The sequence below is a fragment of the Papio anubis genome, chromosome 11, assembly GCF_008728515.1.
Source record: "Papio anubis isolate 15944 chromosome 11, Panubis1.0, whole genome shotgun sequence".
Taxonomy (NCBI): domain Eukaryota; kingdom Metazoa; phylum Chordata; class Mammalia; order Primates; family Cercopithecidae; genus Papio; species Papio anubis.
The window spans coordinates 113,574,039-113,587,768 of record NC_044986.1 but is presented as its reverse complement, the minus strand read 5'-3'; the positions used below and the strand labels follow the sequence as shown (position 1 = coordinate 113,587,768).

The 13,730-nt window shown below is 42.6% G+C and overlaps 1 protein-coding gene across 12 annotated transcripts in view; it reads right to left on the bottom strand.

Moving 5' to 3' along the window:
- Positions 1–13,730, bottom strand: part of CAMK1D (calcium/calmodulin dependent protein kinase ID) — a 489,271-nt gene that overhangs the window by 198,445 nt on the left and 277,096 nt on the right. The window contains exon 1 of one of the 12 annotated variants that reach the window (XM_031652517.1): positions 11,891–12,717. The exons of the other annotated variants lie outside the window; for them this stretch is intronic. Within the exon in view, the coding sequence (XP_031508377.1) occupies positions 11,891–11,928 (38 nt within the window). The 5' untranslated portion in view covers positions 11,929–12,717. Of the gene's footprint in view, positions 1–11,890; positions 12,718–13,730 lie in introns of those variants that run through there. 12 annotated transcript variants of the gene reach the window in all.

The following is a 13,730-nucleotide window of genomic DNA, read 5'->3' as shown; positions in this document are numbered from 1 at the left end:
AATGCATGGCTTCTCCGCCACACTCAGCTCCTGTGTAACTATCAGAGCAGGAATGGCAGATTCACTGCGGGGCGGCCTGCTGGGGCCTCACGGGATCAGCATGTCGGGCAACACTCACATTTCAACCCCAGCATGAGGCAGCATAAAGAGAGGACACTCAGCCGGGCACCGTGGCTCAGGCCTGCAATCCCAGCACTTTGGGAGGCCGAGGCAGGCGGATCATGAGGTCAGGAGATCAAGACCAACCTGGCCGACATGGTGAAACCCCGTCTCTACTAAAAATACAAAAATTAGCCGGGCGTGGTGGTGGGTGCCTGTAATCCCAGTTACTCGGGAGGCTGAGGCAGGAGAATCACTTGAACCAGGGAGTTGGAGGTTGCAGGGAACTGAGATCGTGCCACTGTACTCCAGCCTGGGCAACAGAGTGAGACTCTGTTTAAAAAACAACAACAACAAAAAAAAAACAAGACACCCAACACATGGGCAGTGTAAACATCTGGGTCCCAGCCTTCCAAACGCTTGGAGTTTCATATTCTTCATCTCTAAAATGGGAATAAATACCCCTGACTGATTTACCCCAGGCTTCTGTAAGGTTCAAATACCTATATGAGAAAACAGCTAAATCAGACAATGATCCTGAAAGGTCATATTCTGCCACTGGAATATAATCCAGGCTCCTTCCAATGGCCTGCAAGGGCCCACCATACTCCGACCCTATCAGCTGTTCTGCCACTCAACTCCCTCCCTCTGCTCCAGCCACTGCCCTCTTGCTGTTCTCCAATTGGGTCCAAAGTTGTTGCCCTTTCAGGGCCGTGACATTCCTGTTCCCCCACCTGGAAGTCTCATTCTCTAGATCCTGCATGGCTGGCTCCCTGAATTTCCAGTTTCTGCTCATAAACAGTCTCTGACTCCCCTCCCCTCATCTAAAATAATCACTTGTTAAATGCGAGAGAAAGATTTGGGAGCAGGTATTTCAAGGAGGGATGTGAATCTTAGCAACAAAGTCTGCAAACCAGGAAGCCTGTAGTGAGTTCAATAAGACGTTGGTTAGGTAGAGACGCTGCCCATCAACCAAAGCAACGGAGCCTTCATTCAGCACAGAGGGATGGGTTTGGCTGGACTGACAACAACCAGCCTTTGCATGGTGCGTTAGAGCTTGGGTCATTCACTTACTCATTCGACAAATATTCACTGAGCGCCTCCTGCGTGCCAGGGCTGGGAAGAGAGACGGAAACACGGTCTGCTCTCATGCGCTCGCAGCCTCCTGGAAAAACTGTCAGGTAGTGGCAAGTGCATTTCCTCAAGCTCTAGCCTGTCACCATTGCTTTATTTTCCTGGAGTAGTTACGCGATCAGAATTTTTCCCAGTTCTGAATGACGGCCCCTACATGATGAAGGACCATGTCTTGGCTTTTCAAAGTGTTGGGAATGAAGTTTTTGGTGTCGCAAAAAAAAAAAAGGATTAATGTGGGAACAAATGATCTCTCAGCAAGGAGAGCTGCTTTACTTTCTGCAGAAAGGGTGCCACTCAATAGCTGTCCAGCCGCGAGAGCACACTGAACAAAGGAGACAGAGTTATTTCTAACCTGACGCGTCTACCCTACTGCTGTGTCCAGTTTCCACTGGCTGGAATAGGACCTCACATGTTACACTTTACCTGATTGGCTATTAGTTTAAAACTTTCTTAATTAGGTAAGCAGAACAGAACAAAGAAAGAAAAGGAAGTTGCCCAGGGATAGTTAAGGAAGCATCTCCAAACAAGGAATGGCATGCACTATGGGCTGGGGCTTGTCTAGTTCTGTCTAGGCATGCTGGAGCAAGCTAGGACAGCTGATTTGGGATACATATACATGTACTAATAGCGGATAGCAATCTTATAGTAAGAAATTGTGACTTTTTATAGTCTTTGAAGAACTTTCCCGTTTCTAGTCACACTCAATAGTCTGAAACCTTTTTTTTCCTAAGCAGCACCACCCTTCAACTCCAGTACCCGGTTTCATGGCCAATATTTTATGCACACGAAAATCACTGTGAGAATGGCCGTGCACAGATTCAAAGGGTCTGTACCAATCTCTGAACACTTAAATCACTGCATACTTTCCGAGCAAAGGCTGCACCCTCGAGACAGCTTCTCCTACCTTCTGTTTGTGTGTTTATGTCATAAAATAATGCATCACTAAGTACCGAAGTGGAATCCTGAGGATCATAGGCAATCCTGGTCCTCCTGTCCCTCACTCACTAATCTCTGGACGCATCCTCTGAAGTCCACTGCCTCCCACCCTAAAAACGGCATTTTACAAGTTGCTACATTGTGCAGTGCAGGAAGTAGGTCCAACAGGAACTCAAAGAAGGGAGGTATGGAGGACGTGAGGCCACAGGGAAAGCTCCACTGGTAAGATAAAGAGAGTAAAGGGCCAGGGGCAGTGGCTCACGCCTGGAATCCCAGCACTTTGGGAGGGGGGGCCAAGGTGGGAGGATCACTTGAGGCCAGGAATTCAAGACCAGCCTGGGCAACATAGTGAGGCCTCATCTCTAGAAAATAAAATAAAATAAATAAAATAAAATAAATTAGCTAGGTAGAGTGGTGAGTGCCTGTAGTCCCAGCTACTCAGGAGGCAGAGGCAGGGGGATCACTCAAGTCCAAGACTTCAAGGCTGCAGTGAGCTATGATCACGCCACTGTTCTCCAGCCTGGGCGACTGAGTGAGACCCTGTCTTAAAAAAAAAAAAAAAAAAAGAATGTAAAAGAAAGTAAATCTTAGCAAAATTTTGATAAGAAAACAAGTCACAATATATATGCAGTGGGGGTGGGCGGGCAGGGGGATTCAAGGGGAAACAAAAGAGAGAAGGTCTTGAGGACAAAGATGCGTTCACTAGGGAGAAGATGCTGGGGAAGAAGAAGGAGCATGAAAGGTAAGAAGTAACCAGGTTATGAGCGGCTTCAAATATCAGGGTGAAGAGATTGGGTTTCATTTTTAGTATCCTACATCCTTATGGCTAGAAAGAACTGCAGAGGTCATCTAGTCCAATCACACCCAAAAGCAAGCTAAGAGGCCACCCTAGGGGGCTCAGGTGCCTCCCTACCCCACTGTCCTTCTGACCTCAGCCTCTCAGGAACAGACCATCTCTCAGAGAGCTGCAGTCCTGCCTCCATCCACTGCCGTCTATCGTATATGTCACTGGACTGAACTCATCACTGTCCCCTCCTGCTGTTCATTCACTGCCCTAGAAGGCATCAACAGACACAATCAAAGACAATCACAGGGGCAGGACCCACTCAAAAGTCTTAATGGATGTTCACCTCCTTCTGTATCCAGAACCCCTTGCTTTTGAGGACGCTACGAGGAAACAATGGCTTGAGCCCAGAGAAATGAATGTTATAATGCTATCAGGAAATTTACTACTAAAAAACATCAGCTTGGATATTGTGAGAATTACAGTTTGGCACTTTTCTGCAAGATAATGTAGAGGTTGAAACAAAATCACAGGTGGAGAACACGTCCTTGTCTGCGATGACTATAATCAGGACACTCCCACACTATCAGCTTTTCACTCAACAGCCACACCGCGGCCTCTGACTTTGCTCCCTGTAATATTCTGACAACCCCAACATGGGGACAACACACAAGAATCTGGAAGAAAGGACTCACCTTCAGCTCTGCAGCTTCACCAGATGCACATGATATTTTTATGTAAATGTGTTTATTGTCATTTTGGCCTTTCAACACCTTGGCATGAAATGTTTTTACTACATCGAGTGCAAAGTTGATTGCATAAAGTCATAGTTTTAGAAACCAAAAGGTAAGGCTAAAACCAGAACTGGATCAGTCTTTAAAAAGGACTCTTCGGATCCTCGGATTCCCCTCCTGTCCTGAAGCAAGCCCAGAGGTTGGCTCTCTAAGAAGATTACTGCATACAGGGGAGGGGAGATGAAAGCACTCCAGAGAAAATAACCCATTGAACAAAAGCTCCCTCCTCACCCAAGCTCAGTTCCCAGAATGCTGGCAGCCCGTCTCTGTCCCCACTAAACAAATACACACAGACATTTAGAGCAGCTTTATTCACAACTGCCCAGACCTGGAAGCAACTGAGAGTCCCTCAATAGGTGAACAGGTAAACTGTGGTACATCTAGACAATGGACTAGTATTCAGTGCTAAAAAGAAATAACCTATCAAGCCACTTAACTGTGCATTTCTAAGTGAATGAAGCCAATCTGGAAAGACTACGTATTGTATGATTCCCATTATATGACCTTATAAAAAGGTAAAACCATGAAGACAGTGAAAAGGTCAGTGGCAGCCAAAGATTGGAAGGAGAAGGGGAAGGGAGGCAGGAACAGGTGGAAAACAGGATTTGTATATCAGTGAAACCATTCTGCAGGCCTCTATGATGGCGGATACATGTCACATATTTGTCAAAACCCACAGAATGTACAACACAAAGAATGGACCCTAATGTAAACTAAGGGCTTTAGTTAATAATAATGTACCAATTCTGGCTCATCGATTACAACAAATGCACTGCTCATCAATAACAACATTGGCTCATCATAATTATAACAAATGCACCGCCCTAATTCAAGATGTTAATAATAGGGCAAACTAGGTTGGGCGTATATGAGAACTCCCTGTACTTTCCACTCCATTTTTCTCAAAACCGAAAACTGCCAGACCATGATAAAGTAAAAATAAGATAAAGTTATTAATTAGAACACACACAATGAGCCATGACCACACCAGAATATAGCAGATTCAGTTATTAACTAGACAGATGCACAAGGAGCCATGACCACACTAGAATACACTAGAATGGCTAAAATTTAAAAGACCAACGACACCAAGAACTAATGAGCAACTAGAACTATCTTATCCTACTGGAGGGAATGAAATGGTACACCCCATTGGAAAACAGTTAAACACATATGTGCCAAATTACCCAGCAATTCCATTCCTAGAGATTTACTTGAATGAAACGAAAACACAGGTCTATACAAAGACTTGAATACAAATGTTCGTAACAGCTTTAACATAATAGCCTAAAACTGGGAAAAATCCAGTTTGTTTGTTTGTTTGTTTTTCTGAGACAGGGTCTTGCTCTGTTGCCCAGGCTAGTGTGCAGTGGCACAATCTCCGTTCACTGCAACCTCTGCCTCCCGGGTTCAAGCGATTCCCCTGCCTCAGCCTCCTGAGTAGCTGGGATTACAGGTGCGCGCCACCACGCTCAGCTAAATTTTTTTTGTATTTTAGTAGAAACGGGGTTTCAACATGTTGGCCAGGATGGTCTCAATCTCCTGACTTCGTGATCCACCCGCCTCTGCCTCTCATAATGCCAGGATTACAGGCGTGAGTCACTGCACCCGACCTTGTTTTTTTTCTGTGTTCGTCAACAGGTGAATGAATAAACACCTCGTGTTACATTTATGCAAAGGAACTTCATACATGCAGTGAAAAAGAACAATGCCAACAGCATGAACGAAGCTCAAAAACATTATGCTGAGTGAAAGATACCAAAAAACAAAAATGTGCTCTATGATTCCATTTACATGATGTCTAGAACAGACAAAAATAATTTATGGTGATAAAAATCAGATCAGTGGTTGTACGGGACAGTGGGTAGAAAGAATTAACTAATAAGAGACATAAAGGAATGTTTTGAGGCTATGGAAAAATTCTGTACCTTGACTGGGGTAATGATTATCTGCAAGTATATAACAGTATAAAAATTCAGACAACTGTGTACTTTAAGTGGATATATTTTATCTATAAATTATAACCCATAGAGGTCATTACAATGTTTACAAAGGTAATTAGCAACTACAAAGAAAAATAAAAGAGGTTCAAGCAAGAAAATATAATCAATATATCTTATGATTTTGCTGTGAATATTATTTACAGTCATAATAATGCACATGTTGATCTTTGATTTAACCAGTTAACACGTGTGTGTGTGTGTGTGTCTGTGTGTCTGTGTGATTGGAGAAATGAGCTAAATCCTCTAGTTAGTACATCAGTAGATGATGTTCTAAAACAGGTGAATCAAGAAATATTAGTAGAAATATATTTTTAAAGAAATTTAATGATAAGATGGGAGCGGTGACTCACACTGGTAATCTCAGCACTTTGGAAGGCCGAGGCAGGCAGATCACCTGAGGTCAGGATTTCAAGGCCAGCCTGGCCAACATGGTGAAACCTCGTCTCTACTAAAAATACAAAAAATTAGCCAGGTGTTGTGGCATGCATCTGTAATCCCAGCTGCTTGGGAGGCTGAGGCAGAAGAATCACTTGAACCTGAGAGGCAGAGGTGAGCCAAGATCGCACCACTGCACTCCAGCCTAGGAGACAAAGTGAGACTCCATCTCAAAAAAAAAAAAAAAGAAAGAAAGAAAATTGGTGAATACTAGAAGACGCAATGTAAAGAATTCAAAGTGAATCTCTGGGGAGACAGAATCAAAGAGCTGGGAAGGAACGGAGCAAAGAACACTTTTTCATTGTAAGTCGAGTGATACTATTTGATTTTTAAAACTATGTATATCGATTTGATAAAAATAAACTTAAAATTTAAATTAATGCAAAAGACTCACAAGAATGCTCATGATGTATTGTTAAGTACAAAAAGCTAGTTTTGGTGTCATGAGTATGACATAGCTTTCATTTAAAATAGAAGAAAACTAATCACATATGCATATGAATTATGAGTATTAAAAAAAGACTGGTTATAAACAAAATGTTAACATCAGATACCTCAGAGGAGAGGAATGAAAGATTACAGAGAGGGTGCAGCAGATATAATTTTTGATATATATATTTGTGTCATCTGACTTGTTATGATGAATATATATTAATGTTCCTATTAAAAATCAACAAAACAAGAAAAATCGAACCCAAGGGATTAAACTGGCTGTTTTCTACAGATCCTACAGGTCTAATATTATACAAGTGCATGGCTTTTGCCTCAGAAGTCCAGACTTCCATGATTTACTGTAATGTGACATTTATCCTAGACATGTCCAAATTTAATCTTCACCAATCTTTTAAAACTTCAAGTGAAGACATCTATGGAGTCTACTATAATCTAACTGACTAAATACAAACATTAAAAAAGCAAGCACTGCACAGATTTCCCTGAGGGTGGCTGGAACCAGAGAGTTGAGGCAAACCACACACCAGTACACAGTAAGAAATGGGGCAGAGGGGCGGGGCGAGGGGGCTCATGCCTGTAATTCCAGCACTCTGGGAGACAGAGGCAAGTGGACTGTCTGAGCCCAGGAGTTCGAGACCAGCCTGGGCAGCATATCCCTGTCTCTACAAAAATATAAATAAAAATCAGTCAGGTGTGGTGGTGCATGCCTGTAGTCCTAGCTACTCAGGAGGCTGAGGCAGGAGGATCACCTGAATCCGAGAGTTCAAGGTTACCGTGAGTTACGATAATCATGCCACTCCAGCCTGGTTAACTGTTTCTTTTTTTTTTGTTTTTGACATGGAGTTTCACTCTTGTCACTCAGGCTGGAGCGCAACGGCGCGATCTCAGCTCACTGCAACCTCTGCCTCCCAGGTTCAAGCAATTCTCCTGCCTCAGCCTCCTAAGTAGCTGGGATTACAGGCATGCACCACCACGCCCAGTTAATTTTGTATTTTTAGTAGACGGGGTTGTAACATGTTGGCCAGGCTGGTCTCTAACTCCTGACCTCAGGTGATCTGCCCGCCTTGGCCTCCCAAAGTGCTGGGATTACAGGCATGAGCCATCATGCCTGGTCAGGTAACTCTGTTTCAAAAGAGGAAGAAGGGAGGAGGAGGAGGAGGAGGAGGAAGGAGAAGAAGGAAGAGAAGGAGGAGAAGGAGGAGGAACGAAATGGGGCATAGGTAAGTGAAGATTCTGTCAGCCAGGAAACCTGGGCAACCCATTGTGTGTAGGCATGGTCCTGGTCCTGCTGTGCCATTTAATTTTCAGAACAACCGTAAAAGGAGTATAATGAAGAAATGAAGGCTTAAAGGGGTTCAAGAGAAGCAAACATCTCTGTCACTCTCTCTTCTAAGTACAATTCACTATAGCCGAATTGGCCTCACCTGGATCAAAATGAAATGTATTTCTCTAAATGAGACAGGCTCCCCAGTAAAAAAGAAAGGAAGGAGGTTCATAGTGGCCAAGGGGTGTAACAGATAAATGTCAAGGGCAGATGAATGAAAGAAAATGTGGTAAACTGTGGAATACTATTTACCCTTAAAAAACAAGGAAATTCTGCAGGGTGACAACATGGATAAACCTTGAAGACATCATCTGAGTGAAATTAGCCAGTCACAAAAGGACAAATACTGTATGACTCCACTTACATAGGGTATCTAAAATAATCCAGTTCATAGAATCCAAGAGTGGAGAGGCAGTTGTCAGGGATTTGAGGGGAGGGAAACTGGGCAGTTACTTAACATCATAAAGTTTTAGTTGAGCAAGATGAATAAGTTCTAGAGATCAGCCTTACAACATTGTACTGTAGTCAATAATGTATTGCACATCTAAAATTTTAACAAGGTAGATCTATTACAGGTTCTTACTAAAATAGACTAGAATAAGAAAATTTACACACACACACACACACACACACACACTCATATGGGGATATACTCATGATACAGATCAAAATGCTAAGAATGATTTTTTTTCTAAGACATTGGATTATGGTGATTCTTAGTCTTTTCCTTAATTGCAATTTTTTTGTTTTGTTTTGCTTTTTGAGACGGAGTCTCAATCTGTCACCCAGGCTGGAGTGCAGTGGTGACATCTCAGCTCACTGCAACCTCCGCCACCTGGGTTCAAGCAATTCTCCTGCCTCTGCCTCCCGAATAGCTGGGATTACAGGTATGCGCCACTACGCCTAGCCAATTTTTGTATTTTTAGTAGAGATGGGGTTTCACCATGTTAGCCAGTCTGATCTTGAACTCCTGATCTCAAGTGATCTAGCTGCCTCAGCATCCCAAAGTGCTGGGATTACAGGTGTGAGCCACCACACCCAGCCCTTAATTGCAATTTAAAAGGGTTTCTAAATAACATTTATTACTTTTGCAAAATAAAGTAAAATGCTATTTTGGGGGAAAAAAAGGGAGCATGCATGTAAAATGTGTGTCACTCAGTCTAAGCTACCAGTAAAGGCCCAAATTCTCCATGGCAACCATTTGTTTCATGATGCGGTTTCCCTAAGTTTGTTCCTCAGAATGTTATTTATTATTCCACGACAAAAGTTTCTGTGGTCCAATAAATGTGGAAAATGTTGAGGGGGGAGAAAGGAAGGAAGGGAGGGAGGGAGAAAGGAAGAAAAGCAGGAAGGGAGGAAGGGAGGGAGGGAGGAAGGAAAGAAGGAAGGGAGGGAGGAAGAGAGGAGGGAGGGGGGAGGGGGGAAGGGAAGGGCGAAGGGAAGGGCGAAGAGAAGGGCGGATGGGAAGGATGAGATGACGGGAGGGATGATGGGAGGGACGGATGATGGGAGGGAGGGAAGGAGGGGAGTGACTCCCACCTTGGGCTCCTCATCTCTGAAGCAAGGCGCTTTACCACCACAGTGCTTGTTCCCCACACAAGCCTTGATTGTTGTGGGCCGAGTTCTCTCCTGTTCTTTCAAACATGCTACTCACTCCTACGCCCTCCCCTCTACTCAGGCTATTTCAGGAAGAAAAATTCCCCTTCTTCCCCAGCTTTTCAAAAGCTGGGAAGTTTTCTGACGAGCTCAGGTCTGACCGATGCCACCAAAGCCTCCCTGGCCGCTCCAGCGCAGCGTCTGTCTCCTTTCAGGGGGACCAAGAGTACATGGATTAAGGACAAGGGCCTGCGTGCTAAACCATGGGGCTCAAAATCCAGCTGTCTGCCTCCACTTGCAAAAAGGAGTAGAAGTATGTTTCTCTATTCTTCCTGCTAAGTATAACTGAAAACTCTGGACATTACACACACACATACACACACATACACGTGCACACACACATGTACACACACACACGCACACACACGCCAAATGTAAGATGCTGCTGCCAGGTGGAGAGATTCTTTGGATCTTGGGATTCAAAGAAGAAGCCGGCACTGAGAACCCTGAGTTTTCTTTCTGCCTCCTGTATCCAAGATACAGAGCTGGAACAGGTGACATTCCAGAAACACCAATGGGCTCAGACCAAAACAGCCCCCCACAAAAGCCTATTTTCTCTCTAGCCAAGTGACCAGGGGAAGGCAGCCTAGCAAGACAAACTTTCAGACAACAACCGCACAACTCCAGCCAAATCCCACAAAAACAAAATGTGCACCACCACCACCACCAGCAGCAAGGGCCAAGCAGAGACCTAGGTGTCCACCTCACAAGGCTGTACCAAGGGGACCCCCACGCCTGGTGGTGTCAACCACGGTGGGGTCAAAGACGCCAAAGAGGAAACTGAGACTTTTGTCCCTAATGGCTAGTAACAAGGCCTAACCCTGCCACATGCAATGTCTATGGAGACACTGAGGAAGCCAGAATTCTACTCCCACTGCACAGTGGGAAGGAGCTCCCCCAGCAGGTGACCATGGAAGCCTCGTGGGAAACTTGGGTTTCACCCCACCTGGCAGTAACAAGGCAATACCCACTCCCTTCTTCTCCTGGAGCAGTGTCAGCAAAAGCCATCTAACACAGAAGGTTAACACCCAGGGTTTCGTAAGATAATACAAAAATGTCAAGGAATCTACACACACACACACACACACACACATACACAAACTAGAACTAAAAAGTAAGTTCAGCAAGGTTGCAGGATACAAGAACAATTTGCAAAAGTCCACTGAAGTCCTGTATGCTAGCAATGAACACACGGATACCACTATTTAAAATACCATTTACAATCATTCAAAATAAATAAAATGCTTAGGCATAAATCTAAGCAAACATTTATAGGACTTGCATAATGAAAACCACACAATGCTGATGAAAGAAGTCAAAGATCTAAATAAGTGGAGGGGCATACTATATTCATGGATTCAAAAACTCAACATAGTAAAGATGCGAATTCTCACCAAGCTGATAATATGGGTTTAGCACAATGCCTATCAAAAAATTTTTGTAGCCATAAACGAGATTATTCTAAAATGTATATGAAAGGCAAAGGAACTAGAGCATAGCTAAACAACTTTGAAAAACAACAGTGGGAAGAGTAAGACTACTGGACCCATTATATAGCTACAGTAATCAGACAATGCGGTACTGTTAGGGGGACAGAACACAGATTGGTGGAACTGAATAGAGAACGCAGAAATAAACCCATATATCCAAGCCCAAATGAGTTTTGATAAAGACGCAGAAGCAATTCAGTGGAGAACGACAGCCTCTCATACACATGGTGCTGGAGCAACTGGAGCAACAGGCAAATTGGAGTAACAGACAATAAAAGTAAAGCTTTTTGTTTGTATAAATCTCACCCCTTATACAAAAATTAACTCAAAATGGGTCATGGAGTTTAATGTAGAAGTTGAAGTGTAAAACAGGAAAAAATAAGAGAACATCTTTAGGATCTAAGGCAAAACAGAGTTCTTAGAACTGAAACCAAAAGCATCCTGCATTTTTTCCAAAAAGGATAAATTGGACTTCATCAAAATTAGAAACTTTTGCTCTGTGAATGACCCCATCAAGAGGACAAAAGGACAAACTCAGAGGGGAAGAAAATATCTGCAAACCACATACCCCACAGGGGACTAATATTCAGACTATATAAAGAACTGTCAAAACTCAATAGCAAAAAAAGTGAACAACCCAAATAGAACACGAGCAAAAGACATGAAGAGACATTTCACCAAAGAAGATAAACACATGGCAAGCAGGCACATGGAAAGATGTACAACATTATTGGTCATCAGGGAAATGCAAATTAATATTCCAATAAGACACTACCACACACCTATGAGAATAGCTAAAATCACAAAATGACGTCAACATCAGATCCTGGGGAGAATGCAGAGAAATGATCACTCACACATTACTGGTGGGAATGTAAAATGACACAGCCACTCGGTGCCAAACAGTGTCTTTACAAATGGAACACGCAATCACCATACAACCTAGCAATTGAACTCCTGGCATTTATCCCGGAGAAATAAAAAGTTATATTCACACAAAAACCTGTACATGGACGTTTATAGCAGCTTTATTTTTTAATAGTCAAAAACTGGACACAAACCAGGTGTCTTTCAACTGGTGAATGGTTAAACAAAGAGTTACACCCAAACTGTGGAATACTTCTCAGTTATCAAATAGAACAACTACTGATACATGCAACAACTTAGAGAAATCTCCAGTGAAAGTTGAGTGAAGAAGGAGATCCCAAAAGGTTACATATTATGTGATTCAATTTATATAACATTCTTGAAATGACAAAACCATAGAAATGGGGAAGAGATTACAGGTTACCTGAGGTTAGGCAGGGGGTGAGATCATGCCAGGAGGGAAGTGGGTTTGCTACAAAACAGCACCATGGGGAATTCCAGAAGCTTCTGTCAATGTCAATATCCTGGTTGTAATATTGTACTACAGTTTCGCAAGATGTTGCCATCTGGGGAAACTTGGTAAAAGGTACGTGAGATCTCGCTGTATATTGTTTCTTACAATTACATGTGAACCTACAATTATCTTGAAATTAAAATGTTAACATTAAAATGTAATTTTTAATAATTTTAAAAATCCAGGCAGGGGACAGTGGCACACACCTATAATCCCAACACTTTGGGAGGCTGAAGTAGGAGGATCATTTGAGGCCAGGAATTTAAGACCAGTCTGGGCAACATAGTAAAACCCTTCCTCTACCAAAAATTCTAAAATTAGCCAAGCATGGTGGTACACATTTGCAGTCCCAGCTACTCAGGGGCTGAGGTAGAAGGATTACTTGAGACCATCAGGTTGAGGCTGTAGTAGCCATGATTGTACCACTGCACTCCAGCCTGGGAAACAGAGCAAGACCCTGTCTCAAAAAAAAAAAAAAAAAAAAAAAAATCCAGCTCTGTGTTAATTTGGTCATTATTCACCCTCTCTATGCTTTAGTTTCCTCAGGAGAAAAACAGGGATAAGAGTAATGCCAACTTTATAGGATTACTGTGAAATTGGAACAATTTAGTAGACATAAAGTACTTAAACAGCTTAGCAGATAGCACTCAAACGCATTTGCCATGATTATTTCAACCAGTAATTCAAAAATATTTACTGAGCTCCTGCTATATGCAAAGATTCAATGGCTTCTTTAAAAGCAGACATCTCAGGTAGCAGTACTGCCTAGCACTGAGAGAGCAGAGACTTTGGAGTAAGAGAAATATGGGTTTAAACCTCAGCACTGCCACCATCTTTGCTGTGCATACTTAGGCAATTTACTTAGCCACTCTGAACTGCCTTTTCTTTAACAGTAAAATGGAATTAATAATATACCCTCACAGGGTTATGCATATTAAGATGATATATGTCACTGATTGGTATATGACAAATAAACTGCAACTATTATTACTACTACCCATACACTCTCATTTTGTTGTTTTCTTCCTACGCAAATTTTAAACTTCTTGAGAAGAGTCTCTTTTTTTTCTCTCATGAATCCCTCTAAACACCAAGCCTAATGTGATGAAAATAGAAAGTACTCAATTAATACTTAGTAAAAAATAAAATATTCTGGCAATGCTTAATGAAATTAAGCATTACCTGATACTTAAATGAAAAGTAACTGTATGTCTTCTTCTGAATAAGAGGCTCCCAAAAAA